A 23,421-nucleotide genomic window follows, 5' to 3' on the forward strand; every position below is an offset into this window, starting at 1 on the left:
ATCTCCCACTTCCTCAGCAAGTTCATTCCCCAAACAAACCACCCTCTGAGTCACTGCCCCTCAGGCTCCCTTTAAATCTCTTTGCTCTCGCCTTAAAGAAATTGCCATTCGTTTTGAGTTCCCCTACGTAAAGGAAGAGCCCTTTGCTATTCAGCTTCCCTCCTCCCCTCATGATTTTATAAATCTCAGTAAGGTCACCCCTCAATCTCCTACGCCCCAGTGAAAAACGTTCCAGCCTCTCCTATCTCAAACCCTCCAGTCCTGGTAACATCCTGGTAAATCTTGTCCAAATGCCCTTTAATAATAATCTTCTTACAACAGGGCAACCAGAAATGTACTCAGTACTCAAAGTGGCCTCATCAACATCCTGGACAATCTCAACATGATGTCCCAACTCCGATCCATGACAGTGTGAACAATGAAGGCAAGCATGCGAAACACCTCTTAACCACCCTGTCTACCAATGATGCAACTTTCAAAGAATTATGTCCCTGAAAACCCCATGTCTCTCTGTCTTACAACACGACCCTGGGCCTTACCATTTACTGTACAAGTCCTGCCCTTGCTTCTTTTAGCAAAATGCAATCCCTCGATTTGATCCATACCTCTCTCGTACACATGGTCTCTTTCAGACACACACACACTTACACACACCCTCTCTCTCATTCATGCGCGCACACATGTCAATGGGGTGAATTTGTATTGGCAGAACTATATTTACAGATACATTCAATTTTGCTCAAAAAGTGCACAATCTGCAGGCAGTCAATCCATGTAATATTTTATGAATTCCTACTTTGGAAATAGAATCAGTTTGATTCATTGGGGGGGTCATTATAGGTGATCATTATGGGGGACTGTAACTTGCCCAACATTAACTGGAAATGCTTTCACTCTGGTACGTCTTATGGATCAGTTTTGTCCAGTGTGTGCAGGAGGGTTTTCTGGCACAGTATGTCGAAGGGCTGACAAGAAGGAAGGCCACACTGGATCTGGTACTTGGTAATGAACCAGGCCAGGTGTTTGATTTAATGGTAGGTGAGCACTTTAGAGAGAGTGACCATAATTCAGTTAGGTTTCATTTAGCGATGGAAAGGGATAGGAACGTGCCGCAGGGCAAGAATTATTGATGGGGCAAGGGCAATTCTAATGCAATGAGGCAAGACTTAGGATGCATAGAATGAGGTAGCAAAATGCAGGGGATGGGGACAATTGAAATGTGGAGCTGGTTTAAGAAACAGATATTGTGTGTCCTTGGTTGGTATGTCCCTGTCAGACAGGGAGGAAGTGATAAGGTAAGGGAACCATGGTTTTCTACAGAAATTGCATCTCTTGTTAAGCAGGAGGAGACTTTTGTGACAATGAGATGAGACGGTTCAGATGAGGCCATGGAGAGCTACAGATTAGTTAGGAAGGATTTAAAGAGAGAGTTAAGAGCAAACAGAGGACATGAGCAGTCTTTAGCAGGTAGAATAAAGGAGAACCCTAAAGCTTTCTATAGGTATATGAGGAATAAAAGGATGACTAAGGTAGGAATAGAGCCAAAGACAGAATTGGGAAGTTGTGTGTGGGCCCTGTGGAGATCCAAGAGGTGTTAATGAATATTTCTCATCGGTCTTCACTCAGGAAAAGGAGACTATTGTAGGGGAGAAGAATGAGATACGAGATATTAGACTAGAAAGGATCAAAGTTAGTAAGGAGGAGGTGCTATCAATTCTAGAAGGAGTGAAAGTAGACAAGTCCCCTGGGCCGGATGGGATTTATCTGAGGATTCTCTGGGAAGCTAGGGAGGATATGGTGGAGCCTTTGGCTTTGATCTTTGAGTCATCATTGTCTACAGGTTTAGTACCAGAGGAGTGGAGGGGTGCAAATGTTATGCCCTTGTTCAAGAAGGGCAGTAGAGATGACCCAGATAATTATAGACCAGTGACCCTACGTCTGTTGTAGGGAAGCTTTTGAAAAGGAGTATAAGAGATCGGATTTATAATCATCTAACAAGTAACAAGTTGATTTCAGATAGTCAACATGGTTTTATCAAGGGCAGGGCATCTCTCACAAACCCCATTGAGTTTTTTGAGAAGGTGACCAAGCATGTGGATGAGATTATGGCAGTTGACGTGGTGTACATGGACCTTAGTAAAGCCTTTGATAGGGTTCCACATTGTAGGTGTTGGAGAAAATGCAGAGGCATGGGACTGGGGGTGATTTAGCAGTTTGGATCAGAAACTGGCTTGCTGAAAGAAGACTGAGTGGTGATTTATGGAGAATAATCAGCCTGGAGTCCAGTTACTAGGGGTGTGCCACAAAGATCTGTTTTATGACCACTGCTATTTGTCATTTTTATAGATGACTTGGACGTAGACATAGGTGGATGGGTAAGTTTGCAGTTGACACTAAAGTTGGTAGTTCCAAATAAACCAGTTGGACTATAACCTGGTGTTGTGTGATTTTTAACTTTATCAACCTCAGTACAATACCAGCACCTCCACATAGTTTCTCATGAACACAGCCCACACCTCCCAGAACTGCCAGTAAACTTTACAATGCTGATGAAATGACACAGTACCTGCAGTCGTGAAAAATTTACAATTTCTAACGATACTAGCTCCTCATTCACTGCTCCATCTGATACACAACATTGGAAACTTAGTGCAGAAGACTGAAAGAAATGAGCAGCTTTAAAAAAAAAACCTCTTGAAGCTCAAAGCCTTCAATGAGAGCCTGAGCCCAGGGTAAGTTCAGGTAACCTTTATTGTGACCCAACCTTGTTACAACTTCAGATCCCCCCAGCAAACAAGTGTACAAAAAGTAGCTTTTCTAAAAAACAGCTCAAGGTCAAAGCCCACACACTCCCATCCCCCTGCCTTTCTTTACTATTGGTCAGCACTGAGTTGTCCCTTTGTAATTGGATCCTTGGTAAAGCCTGAACCCATAGGAAGTATTGCCTCACTCAGCAATTTCAACCTATACCCTGTCTCCAACTAAGTTTTTCATGGCTGTGGGTCTGGAGTCATGTGCAGGTCAGACCGGATAAAGGATGCAGCTGGGACGACTGAGTGAATCTTTTCCCTAAAAAGGAAGTGAGTGAATCACATAGGAATTTCTCCACCCCCACTCCCCAAAAATGGTTTCATCGTTAGATTCTGAACTCCAGATTTCTGACTGATTTCCAATTCCACCATCTGCCGCGGTGAAATTCAAACCTGGGAGTCCCCGGAACTGGGTTGATAGTCCAGTCAATAATGGCACTCGGCCGTCGCTCCTTCAAACCTCCTGCGATGGCTCTGCAGGTGGAAGGAGTGGTTAAAGCCCTTCCCGCACTGAACCTGTCAGTACCTCAGCAGGGCAGAGGAATAACTGAAGGCCTTCCCTCACTCGGGGCAGCTGAAGGGCCTTTCGCCTGTGTGGATCCACCGGTGGATCATCAGGGCGGAGGAATTACTGAAGGCCTTCCCGCACTCGGGGCAGCTGAAGGGTGTTACGCCTGTGTTGATCCACCGGTGGATCAGCAGGGCGGAGGAATTACTGAAGGCCTTCCTGCACTCGGGGCAGCTGGAGGTCCTCTCGCCCGTGTGGATGTGCCAGTGGGTCAGCAGGTGGGAGGCCTGGGTAAAGGTCTTCCCGCACTCTGGGCAGTGGAGGGCCTCTCCCTGGTGTGACTGCCAATGAGTCTCAAGGTCAGACGGGGCATAAAAGCCTTTCCCACAGTCGCCATACTTCCATGGTTTCTCCATGGGGCAGAATTCCTCCGGTTTCTCCATGGCCAAACCTTTAGCTGCAGACAAACACATATAGAGTCCCTCCCTGCTATGAATTCCTCTTTCCAGGCCGTATAGCTGTTTCAGGCTCCACGCTCAGTAGGCTGCAAAGGCGGGTCTCTCATCCAATCCCACTGATGCTGAAAACGCACTCAAATAGGAACCAAAAAGCTTTGCTCCTTCTCACAGAATCACAGTCAAAAATCGTGCTGGTCTCGATGGATTGAGTGACTGTCAGACATTGACGTCAAAGTGAGGACAGCGGTTACTGGATAGTCAGTGTAGGAAAGTCCGGCGCTGGAAAAGCACAGAAGGTCAGGCAGCATCCGAGGAGCAGGAGATCGATCTGTTAATTTTGAAACTTCCATCTTCAGATCTTCAAATAATCAGTAAAAAGAGTCATCACTGTCAGTACATGGTAGGAATTCAGAACAAGCAATTCTACTTTCTGTGGAATATTCTTTTCTTTTGTTATTTCACAAAATTGAAGCACCATCCCAGCCTCTCTCCCCCTCTGTTCTTACTTCGCTCTAACTAATTCTCCTGAAGGTGCTGATTCAGGATCTTACAAGGGCAGAAAAGCAAAAACATCTCTCTACATCTTGGATACCTCCACCTGAAAGTTAATATCTTTCACAACATTGGGATACTGCTGAGAGTGAGCAGGTCTGATTTTTGGAAGCAAAAAAAAACAATGAGTTTGCAATAACCCCTTCTCTTCAGACAATCCCCACAGTATGGAAGAGGCCACTCAGCCCAACACGTCCACACCGACCCTCCAAAGCCACACCCATTTCACTACCCCTATTGCTCCACATTTACCCCTGACTAATGCATCTAACCTGCACATCCCTGGGCACTGTGGGTAATTTAGCATAGCCAATCCACCCCACACAACACCAGGTTAGAGTCAGAGGTTTATTTGGAAGGACCAGCGTTCGGAGCACTACTTCATCAGGTGGTTGTGGAGAATAAGATCATAAGGCACAGAATTTCTACAAAAATATCAGTGTCCTGCCACAGAAACGATATTTTGAACAAACTTGGATTGTTAAGTGTTGTATCTTTCAGAATGGGTTGCAATTATCATTAATGTGTAATCTGAGAAATTCTTGTTGGTCACCTTCTCAAGATAACTAGGTTTTATAGCAAAAGGTGACATCTCAGCTCAAGATAATGCATAAAAGTGAGGTCAGAGTCTGTCTGTGTCCAAATCTTGAGTCAGACTGGTTCTATTTCCAAAGTGGAATTTACAAAATATTACATGGATTGATTGCCTGCACTTTTTGACCAAAATAGAATGTATCTGCAAATATAATTCTGCAAATTCAAATTCACCCCCATTGACGTATACGTGTGTATGTGCATGAGAGAGAAAAAAATCTATTTCTGTGCTTTTTATTAAAAAAAAGTGAGGGTAAACAGCACAAGGATTAAACAAACAGTGAGGGTAAACAGCACAAGCGCCAGTAAAAGCAGATGGAAAGTGAGTGTAAAATGTCACTATGACAGGACAGGCCCCACATTCCTTCCCCTCCGTCCCCCACCCCCCAACCTGCCTCACCTTTCACCACCCGGGCCCAGTACCTTCCAGGTGGCCCCATAGAGCAGCGGTCCTGTGACAACCCGCTGTCAGATGAAGAACTGGACTATGCGGACCCGACCCGAAGACACCAGAGCGGGGAAATGGCTTCAGCGTGGAGCCGGACAGCTACCTCAGCCCTGGGAGGGTCCAGCAGTTTGCTGTCACCACGGGGATGCACACAGCTACCCCAGAGGGGCAAGACCAGCAGCAAATGGACAGTGTCAACCTTGTAAACTGTTAAAATGGGGTTAAAAATTGCCAGCATCAATGTACGTAGTATCAAATTGGCTACGCGATGTGTTTCTATGATGGCCTTCCTGGCCAACGTTAAAGCCGACGTCCTGTTTCTGCAGGAGTGTGGGATACTGCACCTCAGCAGCTACAGGAGATGGTCAAGCTTATGGGCCCATGGGCCGTCAGTTTGGTCGGGAGGCAATGATAGCCGCGCCTCCGGGGTTAAGGAGGTGGTGGGCGAGCGCCTCCTCGTCGCCGACATCATGTACAGGAATGCTCCCCTGAGACTGATTAATGTGTATGCCCCAGTGGGTAAGAGTGAACGGTTGGCCGTCCTGCAGCAGCTTCCACTGTTACTGGCTACGTCCAGGCCGGTCATTGTGGCCGGAGACTTCAACTGTATCATTGATGCAGATGGACGATCCGGTGGGGGGGACAGTAAACTGGACACCACATCCAGAGCCCTGACGGACACGATAAAAGATGCCAAGCTGCACGACGTCTTCAGCACCCCTGCAGATGGAGCGCAGCGTAGATACACCTGGTCACGGGCAGACGGGTCTATCCGCTCAAGGATAGATTACCTGTTTGTGTCCCGAACGTTCTCGGTCAGATCCACCGACGTCAAGCCGGTGTTCTTCTCTGACTGTCACCTACAGGACGAGCACCGGGCTGGTAAGGGAACGTGGAAGCTGAACACAAAGCTGTTGATCCCGGGAAACATTGAGGAGCTCAAGAGGGACTACGCAGGTTGGAGAATCGTGAAGCCCCTCTTTGAGTCCCCAGCAGACTGGTGGGAAACAGTAAAAGGGAACATCAAGAGGTTCTTCATCCTCAAAGGTGTTCAGGAGGCGAGAGAGAGGCGGAGAAAACTGTCCCAGCTCCAGGAAAGTATGCAGAATCTGCTCCTGCTGCAGACGATGGGGGTGGATGTCATGGAGGACCTCAAGGAGGTGAAGGGCCAGCAAGCCTCGCTCTTTGCTTCGGAGGCCTCCAAGATAATCTTCCGGTCCAGGGTCCGCTCGGTGGAGCAGGACGAGACGTGCTCACGTTTCTTCTTCCAGAAGGTGCACAAAGAGAGCTCCGTGCTCAGCAGCCTGAAGGAAGAAGATGGCTCGATAACGTCATCTCAGGCTGACGTCATGAGGATCAGTAAATCCTTCTATGCCAGTCTGTATGACGCAAAGCTGACTGACAGCACGGCCTCCCAGTCGTTCCTGTCCTCGATCACGGAGGTCTTACGACGACAGAACACGGGAGAGGCTGGACCAGCCGCTATCTCTGGACGAGCTGACCAACGCCCTCGAGTCCTTCGAAAAGAATAAATCTCCCGGAAGCGACGGCTTACCGGTCGAGCTCTATTCCGCTCTGTGGGATTTGATTGGCCAGGACCTGCTGGAGGTGTATGTCAGTATGCTTCGGGCAGGTACCATGAGTGAATCCATGAGGAAAGGCATTATCACCCTCATCTACAAGCGGAAGGGACCTCCCACACCGAACTCAAAAATTGGAGACCAATCTCACTGTTGAATGCGGATTACAAAATTCTGTCAAAGGTAATCGCCAACCGGGTCAGGTCTGCTCTGGGGTCGGTGATTCACCCTGACCAAACCTGTGCTGTGCCGGGCAGGAAGATCGCTGAGAGTCTCACACTCCTCAGGGATACGATCGCCTACGTGCAGGACAGAGGGTTGGACACCTGCCTGATCAGCCTGGACCAGGAGAAAGCCTTTGACAGGATATCACACAGGTATATGAGAAATGTTCTCTCCAAAATGGGCTTTGGGGAGGGAATCTGCAATTGGATCAGACTGCTCTACACCAACATTGTCAGTGCAGTCTCAATCAATGGGTGGGAATCAGATAGCTTCCCAGTCAGATCTGGAGTCAGGCAGGGCTGCCCTCTCTCTCCTGCCTTCTTTGTGTGCTGCATAGAGCCATTTGCCGAGTCCATCAGGAAGGATGCGAGCCTGAGAGGGGTGACTATTCCTGGCAGCGGGGGCCTGCAGGTTAAGGCCTCCCTGTACGTGGATGACGTCGCCGTTTTCTGCTCGGATCCGCTGTCCGTGCACAGACTCATGTGCATATGTGACCAGTTCGAATGGGTCTCGGGGGCCAAGTAAACCGATGCAAGAGTGAGGCCATGATCTTTGGGAACTGGGCCGACCAATCCTCGATCCCCTTCACCGTCAGGACCGACCACCTGAAGGTGCTGGGTATTTGGTTCGGGGGGGCTAGGGCGCGCGCCAAGTCTTGGGAGGAGCGTATCAGCAAAGTGAGGCAGAAACTGGGCAGATGGACGCTACGGTCGCTCTCCATCGCGGGAAAAAACCTGGTCATCAGGTGTGAGGCACTATCATTGCTATTATAAGTGGCACAGGTCTGGCCTATTCCCAGAACCTGTGCCGCTGCAGGCACCCGGGCCATCTTCCAGTTCATATGGAGGTCAAAGATGGACCGGGTCCGAAGGGACTTGCTGTACAAAGATCTGGGCAACGGGGGAAAAAATACACCCAATGCCACCCTCACCCTGATGGCCACCTGTGTGTGTGGCTGCATCAAGCTGTGCGTGGATCCCCGGTACGCAAACACCAAGTGTCACTACGTACTGAGGTTCTACCTGTCCCGGTGTTGCGAAGGATGGGCCTGGCCTCGCTGCCGCGGAACGCTCCGAGTAGTTGGACCATTCCATATCACCTGTCCTTCGTGGAGAAGTTTATGAAGAAAAACACCTTTGACCACAAGTCCATCAGGAAGTGGTCAGCACATAGTGTCCTTGAGACCCTTCAGGAAAAGGAGAGGGCGGATCCTATCGAGCGGTTCCCTGAGCAGACTGTCAAAGCCATTTGGCAGAATGCCTCATCACCAGAACTTTCCAACAAGCACCAAGACATGGCTTGGCTGGTGGTGAGAAGGGCTCTGCCTGTGAGATCCTTTATGCACGCCCAGACTCTCAGCCATACCGCACACTGCCCTCGAAGCGGCTGCGGGGGGGACGAGACTATCACACACCTCCTTCTGGAATGTGCCTATGCAGAGGAAGTCTGGAGAGGAATGCAGTGGTGTTTGTCGATGTTCGTCCCGAGCAGCGCGGTGAAGCGGGACTCCGTGCTCTACGGCCTGTTCCCCGGGACGCACACCAAGACAAACATCAGCTGTGCCTGGAGGATCATCAACTCGGTGAAGGACGCTCTCTGGGCGGTCCGAAACCTGCTGATCTTCCAGCTGAAGGAGTTGACGCAGACTGAGTGTTGCAGACTGGCACATTCCAACGTCCATGCAGTCATTTGGGCTCTGCTGACACCTCAGCTAATTATATGGGCATATGATTGAAAAATGTACAGACCTGTATATAAAAATGATAAATTGTGATCTCTGTATGTACATGTTTACATATGTATGGCATGACCAACTGTACAGACCATCAAATTATTTTATGAATAAAGTATATTTTTGAAATTAAAAAAAAGGTGGCCCCATAGTTGACACAGGCTCCCCCGGCCAAATAATTGCTGCACAACTGTTGTCAATATTGATACCCAGGAAAGCTATTTTGTTTATTTTGTTTAATATATTTCCTTTCTAAAGATCTTATCCAAATTATAAAATGATTGTATTTTCATTTGAAATAAAGTTTGCAGTGTCTTATTCAATAGTTGAAAGTAACTTTGTACTTAATTGCTCCGTTTGGGATTAAACATTGTGACTTTGGGATTAAACATTAAACAGTGACAATAGCCAAGCTTTAGAAAATCCATCACTGAGCCCCACGACCAGTAGAACTCCACCACCCAGGAGGCCGACGAGTTCCCAAGCAGGCCCTTAACCCCATCCGCCTCCGAAATGCTCACCGGCTCCTGCCTGCTGTACAGCCGGCCGGTGTGGCCGTGACACAGCAGCTGCGCCAGGAAGGCGGCGGTGCCCAGTGACGGGTGTCTGCCCCGGGCCGCACGGCGCCATTTTCCTAACGGCCGCCCTCCCGCCGCTTCCCTGCTCGAGCGACTTCTCCTCCCAACCGCCTTCGCCCCCGCGTGACGTCTGCACGGGGGGATGGGCGGGGCCGGGGGAGCCTCACCGTCACCAAGCAACAGCCACCTCGCGCTACAACTGCTCATTCACAAAAACAAACTCCCCTGTCTCGCTCTGCAGCTGCAGGGGGGACACTGCCACGTTTCCAGGAGCCCTGTCTACATTGGGAAAGCTCACGGCTCAATTTCAACAGATATTCCTACATCTAACGGAACGGCGTCACATATAAAGTGGGCAATCTGCATTTTAAAGGGACGTGAACATTTTAACGGGCTATTTCTGCAAATAAAGAGGGTTAAATGGACAAGATTACCATTCAAAGGGATGGGGGCACATTCAAAGGGATATCTTAATATGTAAAGTGACGGAGATATATCTAAATGAATCTACATTTCGAAGAGATGTTGCCTATTTGTAAGCAGAAATATCCCTTTAAGAGACATATTCATATCTAAAGGGGTAAATATACATTGCGCTTAGAGGAGCAGAACACATTTAAAGGGCTGAGCTACAAGTACGGGGCATTTTTATATTTAAAACGATACATTGAAATCTAAAGAGACTTGGACATAATTAATGGTATATGGTAATATTTACAAAGCATGACCATATTGGAAATAGTGCAGCCACTTTGAAAAAGGGGTTTGGGGTTGCCGTGAGATGGTTAATTTTTAAGGAAATAAGCAAGTTATTACGATTTGAAATGATCTTGAAGGGGTAATGTAACCAGTAAATGGCAAAGGTAATTGCAAAATTCTTGAAAAGAAAACGATTCCAGATATATGCGGATGCAGGGAAATAATTCAACAAAAGAGCCATTATTAATTTGATGGACCAAACAATCTCCTTTTGAGAGATATAAATGGGAGCATCAATATTGAAGAAGAAATTCCTATTTTTGTTCTCCTCCCAAAGTCTCTGTCTTGTCAGAGTACAGTGCAAGCCAGTACAATTTGTTATGCCACAGTAGACCTTGCAACTCAACCTCACCGAATATTCATATCTGTGTTCTTAGCAGTCAAATACTGGCTCTGCCAGTGATGCTCACATTCCACGAACAAATAAAACAGATTATGGTGCTGCTATCACTGCATGTGCCAGAATTAAAAGGATCAGAACAATTCTGAACTCACACTACACACAGTTTGTGTACAATGCCATTATTTCTACTTAGTCTGTACCAAATTAAGAGCAGCCAGTTTACATTTCATTGGCAATTCTGCATGTTGACTTTCTATCATCACAATCTCTTTGACGTTCTTGTATGTGCCTAAATTAATCTTCAGATTATTCAATTGTGAAACAATGTTACTAGACTAAAAATTCACAACTTCACCAACTGCCAAAACATTTTTTTAGGCTATTTGGGCAGTAGCACTGACAAATGAAATATCAAAGAAATACAAAGGTATGAAGAGGGTTACATACATTTAACCAAATACAATGGCAGTGCAGAGAATTTCAGAAAAAGTGCAATAAATATTCACTTTTTACCCCTTGTTCAACTCATTCAAGAATTTCAAATTGAATTTGTGGTAATTCAAGAGCAAATGGCAACATTCGTTTGTTAATAGATTCACCATAAATTGTGAAAGATCACTTTTATCAAAGTCACAATGTTTAATCCCAAACGGAGCAATTAAGTACAAAGTTACTTTCAACTATTTAATAAGACACTGCAAACCTTATTTCAAATGAAAATACAATCATTTTATAATTTGGATAAGATCTTTAGAAAGGAAATATATTAAACAAAATAAACAAAATAGCTTTCCTGGGTATCAATATTGACAACAGTTGTGCAGCAATTATTTGGCAATTGACCAACTAATTGAAATAATTTCAGAATAAATGAGCTGCTTCATTATTATACACAGATATTTTAATACCAATCACATGAAAAGAAAATGGTTGCCTTAAAGAGCCAGGTAAAGTTAAATAAAATAGAAAAGCATCTTACAGAATTCACTTCAAATCATCTCTGGTGAATCACAAAAAGATGATGCTCAATAAACCAAATGATGGACAATCACTGGTAATGATGGAAAAACATTGTAAAGAATGTAGATATCTCAATTATACCTTAAAAGAATATCTACTCTGCCTTGGACAAGAACAACTGAAAGTTTTTTTTTGTCTGATTGAAATCTACAATAGCCAAGCTTTAGAAAATCCATCACTGAGCCCGATCTTGAATAAACGTTTTTTTCCCCCAGGAAATCCTTTTCAACTTTCGGGCTTCTCCAGCTACACTTAGCATGAAGGAAAGGTGAAGCTCAGTGGGGAAAGGCTGAGTAATAGCATATCTAGGCTCTCACCGTATTCTCCGAAGAAAAACATACATCTGGATGGGGACATGAATAGGAAGTATTCAGAGGGATATGGGCCAAATGCTGGCAAATGGGTTACTAGATTAATTTAGCATATCTGGCTGGCCTGGACTGAAGGGTTTGTTTCTGTGTGCTCATTACAGATACCCCTCTTCTGGGATCCCCATATAAGCTGTTATTTTCATGAAATAATCTGACAATTGTTGACTTCCATCAACCTCCCGAGAAATTTCCTCTCTCTGCAAAGTGTTGTTCACGTTGGCAAGTTCAATCCTCCTCCGGTCCTCTGGAACACACTCTATAATGCACAACGTTCTCAATACCTGTTTAACGTTCAGTGGGAAACTACTTTCAGTCCAACAGTTAGACAGAATTCCTCCGAAATGTTTTTGGCAAATGCACTGCTCCCACAAGAGCTTGTGGGCCCACAGTTCAAATGCTTTTAACAGCCTTTTTTTTTTAAATTTCCCCACCTTCCCAGGATACAGAATTTCTCCCACCAGAAATTGTTTGCCCTGAAAAAAATCCAGCAGGATGATGATTATGGAGCTATCAATAAAAATGCCTCATATGGTTCACCCAAGGTTAGAAATGGAAGAACATCTCTCTTCAAAGTTACTGTTCCATTTGCCCTTTCAAAATTCCTCGAATTTAAGGTGTTCCATTGTAGCATTTAATTATGATCCATTAAAAGCAGTATCCAGTCTCATCTGAGTGCGGAACCAACTCAACTGACTGAACAAGCGAAATAACTTTTCTGTCTGCTCTTCAGATGTGACATCCTCCCCCTCTCTCCGTTGATGCAACAGGATTACCAGAGCTGGAAGTACTACTCTTGGAATACAATTGCTGATCAACAGTTTACTTGAACTGTTTAACATAAGGATTTAAAAGCTGCTAGCCCGATCTCTCACAAAGCACAAAAGCCAAACTGTTCACCCGTGCCTGCGCAGAGGAGAAATTTCACTTGGAATAGATCACAAAATAAGAACTGTTTCCAGTCCCACAACTCATGTGTTTCCCATGGACAAAGTTAAACATCACACACCACCAGGTTATAATCCAACAGGTTTGTTTGGAAGCACTAGCTTTCGGAGTGCCGCTCCTTCATCAGGTGGTTGTGGAGAATGAGATCATGATTATGGAATTTAGAGCCAATGGAGTCCAGTGTCATGGAAATGTAATACATCAAACAATTTTAGATTAAATCTTTCACCTTTCAAATGGGTTTCTGTTCTTTGGTATGTTCATCCCAGAATTTGATTTTAATTACCTTCTCAAGAATATCATTCAAATGCAGAGCTTTTCTAACAATAGGTGTGAATTCTGTCTGCATCCGAATATTGAGTCAGAGTGACATTTTTCTTAGAGAAAAACTCTGCATTTAAATTTCATTTTTGAGGAGGTAATTTATAGATTAGGGTGTAGAGGTTAGGGTGGATTGGCTGTGCTGAATTACCCATAATGACCAGGGATGTGCAATTTAGGGTGGATTGTCCATGGGAAATACGGAGGATGGAAATGGATATGGGTGAAACTCTTCGGAGGGCCAGAGTAAAATAAATGGGCTGAATGGCCTGCTTCCACATTGTCGGGGGAGTCATAGAATCCCAACAAAGGAGAATTTTGTCTGCATCTATCCTGTCAAGCCCCTTTCAGAATTCTACTGGTTTCAATAAGATCACTTCTGGTTCAGAGAGGTTTACAGCACAGAAACAGGCCCTTTGGTTCAATTCATCCATGCCAATCAGGATTCCAAAACTAAACTAGTCCCACTTGCCTGTGTTTGGCCCATATCCCTATAAACCTTTCTATGCATGTACTCATCCAAATTCCACATGGAAACCACCCTCTGTCAAAACGTTGCCCCTCACGTTCCTTTTAAATTTCTCTCCTCTCACTTTAAAGAAATATGCCCCTGAGTCTTGAGCTCCCCTATGCTAAGGAAGAGCCCTTTGCTATTCACCTTACCTCCACTCCTCATGATTTTATCAATCTCAATAATGTCACTCCTCAACCTCCTGTGCTCCAATAAATAAAGTCCCAATCTCCTCTTATAACTCAAACCCTCCAGTCTTGGCAACATCCTGGTAAATCTTTACCGAACCCTCTCTCATAGAATTCTTCATATTACAGGTTCACCAGAATCGTACTCAGTACTCTACAAGTGGCCTCACCAACATCCTGTACAACCTCAACATGATGTCCCAACCCCTATACTCAATGGGGTGAACATTGAGTATGCTACATTGAGTACAAAGTATGCTAAATGCCTTCTTGACCACCCTGTCTAGCAACGATGCAACTTTCAAAGAACTATGTACCTGAACCCCACCATGTCTCTCTTTTACAGCACGACACAGGGCCCTAGCATTATCTGTACAAGTCCTGCCCTTCCTTGTTTTAGCAAAACACAAGACCTCGCTTTTAATAGCTCACTCATACACACGCTTTCTCTGAGACACCCACACATACACGCCCCCAACACTCTCTCAGGCTTATACTCCATCACACAGTCACTTTACCAAACATGCACACACTTTACGTGCACTCTCATGCACAAACTCACATGCACGCATTCACACATCACTTTTTGGGCAAACTTGTATTGGCAGAATTATGTTTGCAGATACATTCTACTTTGCTCAAAAAGTGCAGAAACTGTAGGCAGTCAATCCGTGTAATATTTTATAATTTCCTACTTGGGAACTAGAACCAGTCTGATTCAAGATTGGGATACAGACAGACTCGAACCTCACACTTTTAATGCATTGTCTGGGCTGAGATGTCACTTATTTTAAAAAAAAACCTTAAGTCATCTCGAGAATGTGAATTAATAGTAGTTCTGGGATTTACAGATTAATGAACTGAAACCTGCAACTCATTCTAAAAGGTGAAAGACTTAACAGCAATTTGGTTTGTTCAATATGTCATTTCAGTTGCATGACACTGTGATCTTTTGCTATAAAATCTGTGTCTTATGATCCTGTTCCACAGTTACCCGATGAAGGAGCAGTGCTCCAAAAGCTCATACTTCCAAGTAAACCTGTTAGACTATAACCTGGTGTTGTGTGATTTTTAACTTTATCCAGCCCAGTCCAACATCGGCTCCTCCATATAATTTCTCGCGAACGCAGCCCACACCTCCTGATGCTGCCAGGAAACTTTATAACGCCGATGAAATGACACACTCTGCACTCCTGAAAAATTGACAAGTTCTCACGATACTGGCTGCTCATTCACGACTCCATCTGATACGCAACATTGGAAGGTTAGTGCAGGAGGCTGAAAGAAATGACAGCTTTAAAACAAAAACTCTTGGAGCTCAAAGCTTTCAATGAGAGTCTGAGCCCCGCAGCAAGTTCAAATAACCTTTATTGCGACCCAACTTTGTTACAGCTTCAGATCCGCTCAGCAAAATGGCAGAGAAAAAAGTAGCTGCTTTTTAAACAGCTCAAAGTCAAAGCGCACACACTCCCCGCACCCCCCCATCACTTTCTTTACTATTGGTCAGGCACCAAGATGTCCCTTTGTAATTGGATCCTCGGTACAGCCTTAACCTGGAGGAAGCATTGACTCACTCAGCAATTTCAACCCATACCCTGTATAGCGCCATCTGCTGCAGTGGGATTCAAACCCGGGACCCCCTGGAACTGGGTTAATAGTCCAGTCGATAATGGCACTCAGCCGTCATGCCTTCAATCACCCTATGTGAACTCGCTGGTGCCTCTGGAGGAGGGAGGAGCGCGTGAAGTCCTTTCCGCACTCGGGGCAGCTGAAGGGCCTCTCCCCTGTGTGGACCCGCCGGTGGGTCAGCAGGTTGAAGGAATTGCTGAAGGCCTTCCCACACTCGGGGCAGCTGAAGGGCCTCTCCCCGGTGTGGATCCGCTGGTGGGTCAGCAGGTTGGAGGAATTGCTGAAGGCCTTCCTGCACTCAGGGCAGCTGAAAGGCTTCTCTCCATTGTGGATTCGCCGGTGCCTCAGCAGGTTGGGGGAATGGCGGAAGGCCTTCCCACACTCGGGGCAGCTGAAGGGCCTCTCCCCAGTGTGGATCCGCTGGTGGATCAGCAGAGAAGAGGAATTGTTGAAGGCCTTCCCACACTCGGGGCAGCTGAAGGGCCTCTCCCCAGTGTGGACCCGCCGATGGGTCAGCAGGGAAGAGAAATCGCTGAAGGCCTTCCCACACTCAGGGCAGCTGAAGGGCCTCTCCCCCGTGTGCACCCGCCGGTGCCTCAGCAGGTTGGGGGAACTGCTGAAGGCTTTCCCACACTCTGGGCAGCTGAAGGGCCTCTCCCCGGTGTGGGTCCGCCGGTGGGTCAGCAGGTTGGAGACCTGGGCAAATCTCTTCCCACACTCAGGGCAGGAGAACGGCCTCTCCCCTGTGTGGGCCCGCAGGTGCCTCAGCAGGTGGGAGGCCCGGGTAAATCTCTTCCCACACTTGGGGCAGTTGAAGGGCCTCTCCTCCGTGTGGGACCGCTGGTGCCTCAGCAGGTCGGAGTATTTGCTGAAGGCCTTCCCACACTCTGGGCAGGAGAACGGCCCCTCCCCTGTGTGGATGCGCCGATGAGTCTCCAGGACAGACGGGAAATGGAAGCTTTTTCCGCCATCACCACACTTCCACCATTTCTCCACGGGGCGGGATTCCTCAGGGTTCTCCATGGCCGAAGCTTCAGCTGCGCACACACACACACACACACACACACACTTCCAGCCCCTCCCTGTCGTCAATTCCTCTTTCCAGGCTGTAGATGCTGCTATACACCCCACACTCAATGCGCTGCAACAGTAGGGTCTCTCATCCAGTCCCACTGATGCTGAAAATGTACTCAAACAGGAACCAAAATGCTTTGCTCCTTCTCACAGAATCATAGTTGAAAATTGTTTCCGGTCCCGATGGATTGAGTGACTGTCAGACATTGACATCAAAGTGAGGACTGCAGACGCTGGAGAGTCAGTGTCGAAATGTGTGGTACTGGAAAAGCGCAGCAGGTCAGGCAGCATCCGAGGAGCAGGAGAGTCAATGTTTCGGGCATAAGAACTTCATGCGTTGATTTTGAAGCTTCTATCTTCAAATCCACTGTTTAAAAGAGATTACAAAAGTCATCACTGTCAGTGCAGGGTAAAAATTCAAAACAAGCAATTCTACTTTCTGCGGAATATTCTGGTCTTTTGTTACTCCACAAAATTGAAAGCACCATCCCACTCTGTTCTCACTCTGATATAACTAATTCCCCTGAAGGTGCTGATTCAGGATCTTACAGGGGCAGAAAAAGCAAAAACATCAAGACTGACATCTCTCCAAATTTTGGATAATTCCACCTGAAAGTTAATATCTTTCACAACACTGGGATACTGCTGAGAGTGAGCAGGTCTGCTTTTGGGAAGCAAACAAAAAAGTGTCAATTCAGGGTGAACCTGCAATGAAGCTTCTTGAGGAAGGACCAGACACAAAATGGTTAACGACCCCAGGAAGGTGGGAGCAAACGGAGACATCAAGGCATTAACACCTACACACTTCAGTCAAGCTCTGCTGCTTCCTGTCAGAGCAAAACATCCTCAAAGTCCAGTCATCACAACCACACTTCTGCTTTCACTGAAGACGATTAGAGTCACACAGCACGGAAACAGACCCTTGGGCCCAACCTGTCCGAGCTGACCAGATTTCCTAAATTAATCTAGTCACATTTGCCATCACTTGGCCCCTATATGGGCCGGGTGCTGGCAGCTGGGACTAAATTGGGTTGGCTGTCTGGTCGACAAGGACGAGTTGGATCGAAAGGTCTGTTTCCGTACTGTACATCTCTATGACGCCAGTCGCATATGCCACCACGTGGCCGCTCTCCATCTGAACCCTTTGTATTCATCCGCCCATCCAGATGCCTTTTAACTGTAGGAATTGTACCAGCCCCCACCACTTTCTCTGGCAGCTCATTCCATATACACATCACCCTCTTCATGAAAACGTTGCCCCTGAGGTCTCTTTTACATCTCCCCACTGCCCTCACCCTGAACCTATGACCCTCCAGTTCGGGACTCCCCCATCCCAAGGGAAAGACCTTGACTATTTATCCTATCCATGCTCATGATTTTATAAAAGTCTATAATGTCACCTCTCAGGCTGTGGCGCAATGGGGAAAACAGCCCCTCCCCATCCTTCTGTCCCTCCTCACCCAGGTAATTAAGACACATACCTGAGTTTGCAGCGTCAGCTCCCTTCCTGGATTCACTCCAATTGCCACAAGTGAATAGATTTCCCCCCTCCCCTCTCTGTCCCTCCCAGGATGAAGAGTTGCCCAAAGAGAGGGAGTTTCACTCAAACTGACAGGGCCATTTCCGTGTTGTGACGCCAATGGGTGAGGGAGGGGGAGGGAGAAGGGACGAAACAAAAGGGTCAGGGCAAGGTGCACAGTTTGCAGGAATCCCTTCCCTTCACAGAATCCCCACAGCGTGGAAGCAAGCCACTCAGCCCAACGAGTCCAAACCAACACTCGAAGGGTAACCCACCCACACCGATTCCCCTACACCTGTTGCTCTACTCCCTGACTATCACACCTAATCTGCAAGTCCCTGGGTACAATGGATAACTTAGCATAGCCAATCCCCCCTAACTTGGACAAAGTTAACAATCACAATACCATGTTATAGCCCAACAGGTTTATTTAGAAGCTCTAGCTTTTGGAACGCTGTTCCTTCATCAGGTGATTGTGGAGAATAAGATCATAAGACACAGAATTTATAGAAAAACATGACAGTGTCCTGCCACTGAAATGATACATTTAACAAACCTGGATTGTTAAGTCTTTCATCTTTTCAAATGGGTTGCAGGTATCATTAATATGCACACCCCAGTCTTCCTGGAAGGCACCTTCTCCATATAATTTTAATAACAAAGTGACATTTCTGCTCAGCTCTGCAAATATACACTCACTCCTGTGGACTTGTGTGCGTGCGCGCATGAGAGAGAAAATGTCTATTTCCATCCTGTTTATTTCTGTCTATTTGAGAACAGATGCCTTACTTCTGTTGGTGTAAATATTGTTGTAAATCATAGCTGGGTTCTCATAGATAGATGTAAGAGAGAGAGAATTCCTCAAGTAGGACAGAATCAGAATCCTGGGAGACCCCCATTTCTGGTTTACTTCCGAATGAACAAACATTAAACACGAGCACCTATTTGTTTCAAATTTGGTTTCATTTTTTGTGTGATTCCCTGCTATGATGTGTCTGGATGGTTGACAGGCTGGGAAATTGTGGATTGGGGCTTGATTGGCTGAATGCTGTATTGTTCCGGAAAGTGAAAAAAAGAAGCGGCGGGGGGGTGGGGGGGGGGGCAAATCTTCAGCAAAAATCCAGCAAAGCGGAGAACAGACCGACATCTTACGCTGTGGGAACAGGGAGATCAGCACAGGACAGAGAAATCAGGACCTGAAATCCGAGCTGACACCCTGTGATCAGTGCTTTCATTAGCAGCACCAACCCTATACCTTTACCTCACTTCCCATTTGACCAAACCCTCGATATTCAGGATCCAATCCTTGCCATCCTGAAGCCATGTCTCTGTAAGGAGTCTCCGATCATAATTATTCTCTTCAATGTGTGCAGTCAACTCATTCACTTTTGTTACAATGCAGCACACATTCGGATACTGTTTCTGGTTTCAATTTTTGTGATCTTTAGAATCCAGTTTTTATTGCTGGTATATTTACTCTCCTTGTCCCTATCATTCTCTAAAGTTCATTTCCCACATCACTAGACTGCTCACTGGCCTTGATTTGGATTGTTCATGCTAAATTGTCCATAATATTGAGGTTAGGTGGGTTAGCCATGGGAAATGCAGGGTTGTAGTTTCATATCCAGCCTGCTCTGCCATTCATTAAGATCATGGCTGATCTATCCATTGTCTCAGATCCTCCCCACCCTGCATTGTCCCAACTACCCTTAATTCCCCTACCATTGCAAAAACCCATCCAACTGTGTCTTGAACATACTTAACAAAGCTGCCTCTACTGCTTTCTTGGACAGAGAATTCCATAGATTCACTACACTCCAGGAAAAGCAATTCCTCCTCATCTGTGTCCTGAATCTACTCCTCCTAATCTTGAGACCTGGTTTCATTCACCAGCAGAAATGACTCAATAGGTAGGGCTTCATCTCCACAGTGCAATGAATTCCCACTTTCCACCAAAATCCCGGATGTACTCACTCACTCAGTTGCTGTCTCACAAATGCAGGATTTCATTGTAACTTATTCTGCTCCCATTAAGGGCAAAGCATCTTTGAAAGCTGCTCTGAAACTCCAGCCTTCACAATCACACTTCTGCTTTCACCAAAGAAAATTAGAGTCATACAGCACGGAAACAGGCCTTTTGGTCCAACTTGCCCGGCCAAACAGATATCCTAAATTAATCTCGTCCAATTTGCCTGCAAGTGGCCCATATCCCTCTAAACCCTTCCTATTCATGTACGCATCCAGGTGCCTTTAGAAATTCTCAAACATATGCCTTCTAGTTTTGAACTCTCCTACCTTGGGGAAAAGACCTTGGATATTCACCCTATCCATGCCTCTTATGAACGTCTATAAGGTCACCCCTAAGCCTCCAATGCTCTCAGGAAAATATCCCCGGCCAAATGAGCCTCTCCCTGTAGCTCGAACCCTCCAACTCTGACAGCAGCCTTGTAAATCTTTTCCGACATCTTTCAAAGTTTCACAACATCTTTCCCGTAAAAGGGTGACCAGAAATGAATGCAGTCTTCCAAACGTGGACTAACAAATGTCCTACACAGCCATAACATGACCTCCCAACTCCTATACTCAATGCACTGACCAATAAAGGAAATGCCTCCTTCACTATCCTGTCTACTGGTAACTCCACTTTCAAGGAACTATGAACCTGCACTCCAAGGTCTCTTTGTTTTGCAACACTCCCCTTAACGGTGTCAGTCCTGCCTGGATTGCTTGACCAAAATGCAAACCACATATTTCTCTGAATTAAACTCCATCTACCACACTTTGGCCAATCAGCCCACCTGATCAGTTCTAATTTATAATGAACTCTCTTTCCTCGCTTATTCTTTAGAAGTTGAAAATCTCTTTCCCACACACTCTCCCTCCATTCTCAGTTTGCTGAACCTTATCCCTGCTGTAACTCATCCTGAAGGATGCAGTTGACGCTGGTTAATAGGCCCACAAGCAGGGGGGTTCTAACTGAAACAAAGAATACTGAACGGCCTGGAAAGAGTGGAAGTTAGGAAGATGTTTCCATTGGTTGGAGGGATTAGAACCAGTGGGCACAGCCTTAGAGTAAAGGGAAGACCTTTCAGAATGGAGGTAAGGAGAAACTTCTTCAGCCAGAGAGTGGTGAATCTATGGAATTCACTGCCACAGAACGCTGTGGAGGCCAGGTCACGGAGGATAATTAGAACGTAGAACAGTACAGCACAGCACAGAACAGGCCCTTCAGCCCACAATGTTGTGCCGACCATTGATCCTCATGTGAGGTAAACCTAATGTACAAACCCTCAAATTTCTGTGACCATATGCATGTCCAGCAGTCTCTTAAATATCCCCAATGACCTTGCCTCCACAACTGCTGCTGGCAATGCATTCCAAGCTCTCTCAACTCTCTGCGTAAAGAACCCACCTCGGACATCCCCTCTATACTTTCCACCAAACAGCTTAAAACTATGACCCCTCGTGTCAATTTATGCCCTGGGAAAAAGTTTCTGGCTATCAACTCGATCTATGCCTCTCATTATCCTGTACACCTCAATTAGGTCCCCTCTCTTCCTTCCTTTTTCCAATGAAAAAGGTTCGAGCTCAATCAATCTCTCTTCGTAAGATAAGCCTTCCATTCCAGGCAGCATCCTGGTAAACCTCCTCTGAACCCTCTCCAAAGCATCCACATCTTTCCTATAATAGGGCGACCAGAACTGGACACAGTATTCCAAGTGCTGTCCAACCAAAGTTTTATGGAGCTGCAACAAGATCTCACGGCTCTTAAACTCAATCCCCTGTTAATGGGAGCCAAAACACCATATGCTTTCTTAACAACCCTGTCCACCTGGGTGGCAATTTTAAGGGATCTACGTACCTGCACACCAAGATCCCACTGTTCCTCCACACTGCCAAGAATCCTGTCTTTAATCCTGTACTCAACTTTCAAGTTCGACCTTCCAAAATGCATCACTTCGCATTTATCCAGGTTGAACTCCATCTCCCACCTCTCAGCCCATCTCTGCATCCTGTCAATGTCACGCTGCAGCCTACAACAGTCCTCTATACTGTCAACGACACCTCCAACCGTTGTGTCGTCTGCAAACTTGCGAACCCATCCTTCAATCTCCTCATCCAAGTCATTAATAAAAATTACAAAGAGTAGAGGCCCAAGAACAGAGCCCTGTGGAACACCACTCACCACTGACTTCAAGGTAGAATATTTTCCTTCCGCTACCACTCGCTGTCTTTTGTCGACCAGCCAATTCTGTATCCAGACAGCTAAATTTCCCAGTATCCCATTCCTCCTGACCTGCTGAACGAGCCTACCATGGGGAACCTTATCAAATGCCTTACTGAAGTCCATATACACCACATCCACCGCTCGACCCTCATCAACTTGTCAAGTAACATCCTCAAAGAACTCAATAAGATTTGTGAGGCATGACCTGCCCCTCACAAAGTCGTGCTGACTGCCTTTAATCAAGCCATGCTCTTCCAGATGGTCATAAATCCTATCCCTCAGAATCCTTTCTAACACCTTGCAGACAACAGACGGGAGACTGACTGGTCTGTAATTGCCAGGGATTTCCCTATTTCCTTTCTTGAAGAGAGGAATTACATTTGCCTCCCCCAGTCCTCAGGTATGACTCTGGTGGAGAGCGAGGATGCAAAGATCTTCGCAAGCGGTGAAGAAATCACATTTCTCGCTTCCCAAAGCGGCAGAGGACAAATCTGGTCTGGCCCTGGCGACTTGTCAATCTTAATGTTTGTCAAAATTTTCAATACATCGGCTTCCTCAATCTCTATCTGTTCCAGCATGCTTAACTGCTCCTCAATGGTTTCATTCACTACAAGGTCCTTTCCTTTAGTAAAGACAGAAGCAAAAAACTCATTTGGGGCTTCCCCTGCCTCCTCAGACTCTATACACAAGTTCCCTATGCTATCCCTGATCGACTCTACTCTTTCTTTGATCATTCTGAGATAGAGACGTTCTTGAGCATCAAGGGGATCGAGGATTATGGGGACAAAGTGGGAGAACAGGTTTGATAAACCTATCAGCCATAATTGAATGGCGGAGCAGACCCGATGGGCTAAATGGCCTTAATTTCTGCTCCTGTGTCTTACGGTCTCTTGCTATCCTGGACAGAGGGGGCGAGAATTGGAAGCAGGAGTAGGCCATCTGGCTGGTCAAGCCTGCACCAGCATTCAAAAAGATCATATATGCTATTATGTGCTGTATAACTCTGCAACTGTTCTGTACTGGTCTTA

The 23,421-nt window shown here is 46.2% G+C and overlaps 2 protein-coding genes and 1 long non-coding RNA gene across 4 annotated transcripts in view; 1 reads left to right on the plus strand and 2 right to left on the minus strand.

Moving 5' to 3' along the window:
* Nucleotides 1–23,421, minus strand: part of LOC148144448 (uncharacterized) — a 677,410-nt gene that overhangs the window by 639,781 nt on the left and 14,208 nt on the right. The gene's annotated exons all lie outside the window — the stretch shown is intronic.
* Nucleotides 1–23,421, minus strand: part of LOC148144457 (uncharacterized) — a 309,257-nt gene that overhangs the window by 263,048 nt on the left and 22,788 nt on the right. The window contains exons 2-3 of the mRNA XM_087974694.1: nucleotides 15,945–17,013; nucleotides 15,643–15,860 (exon numbers count right to left, since the gene is read on the minus strand). Of these exons, the coding sequence (XP_087830820.1) occupies nucleotides 15,643–15,860; nucleotides 15,945–16,595 (869 nt within the window). The 5' untranslated portion in view covers nucleotides 16,596–17,013. The remainder of the gene's footprint in view (nucleotides 1–15,642; nucleotides 15,861–15,944; nucleotides 17,014–23,421) is intronic.
* The window catches only part of LOC148144460 (uncharacterized), a 587,526-nt gene that overhangs the window by 143,370 nt on the left and 420,735 nt on the right, over nucleotides 1–23,421 (plus strand). The window lies entirely within an intron of this gene.

This window comes from Chiloscyllium plagiosum, unplaced genomic scaffold, assembly GCF_037043375.1.
Source record: "Chiloscyllium plagiosum isolate Xiang-an unplaced genomic scaffold, Cpla_swu_hap1 HiC_scaffold_27, whole genome shotgun sequence".
NCBI classification, from domain to species: Eukaryota; Metazoa; Chordata; class Chondrichthyes; order Orectolobiformes; family Hemiscylliidae; genus Chiloscyllium; species Chiloscyllium plagiosum.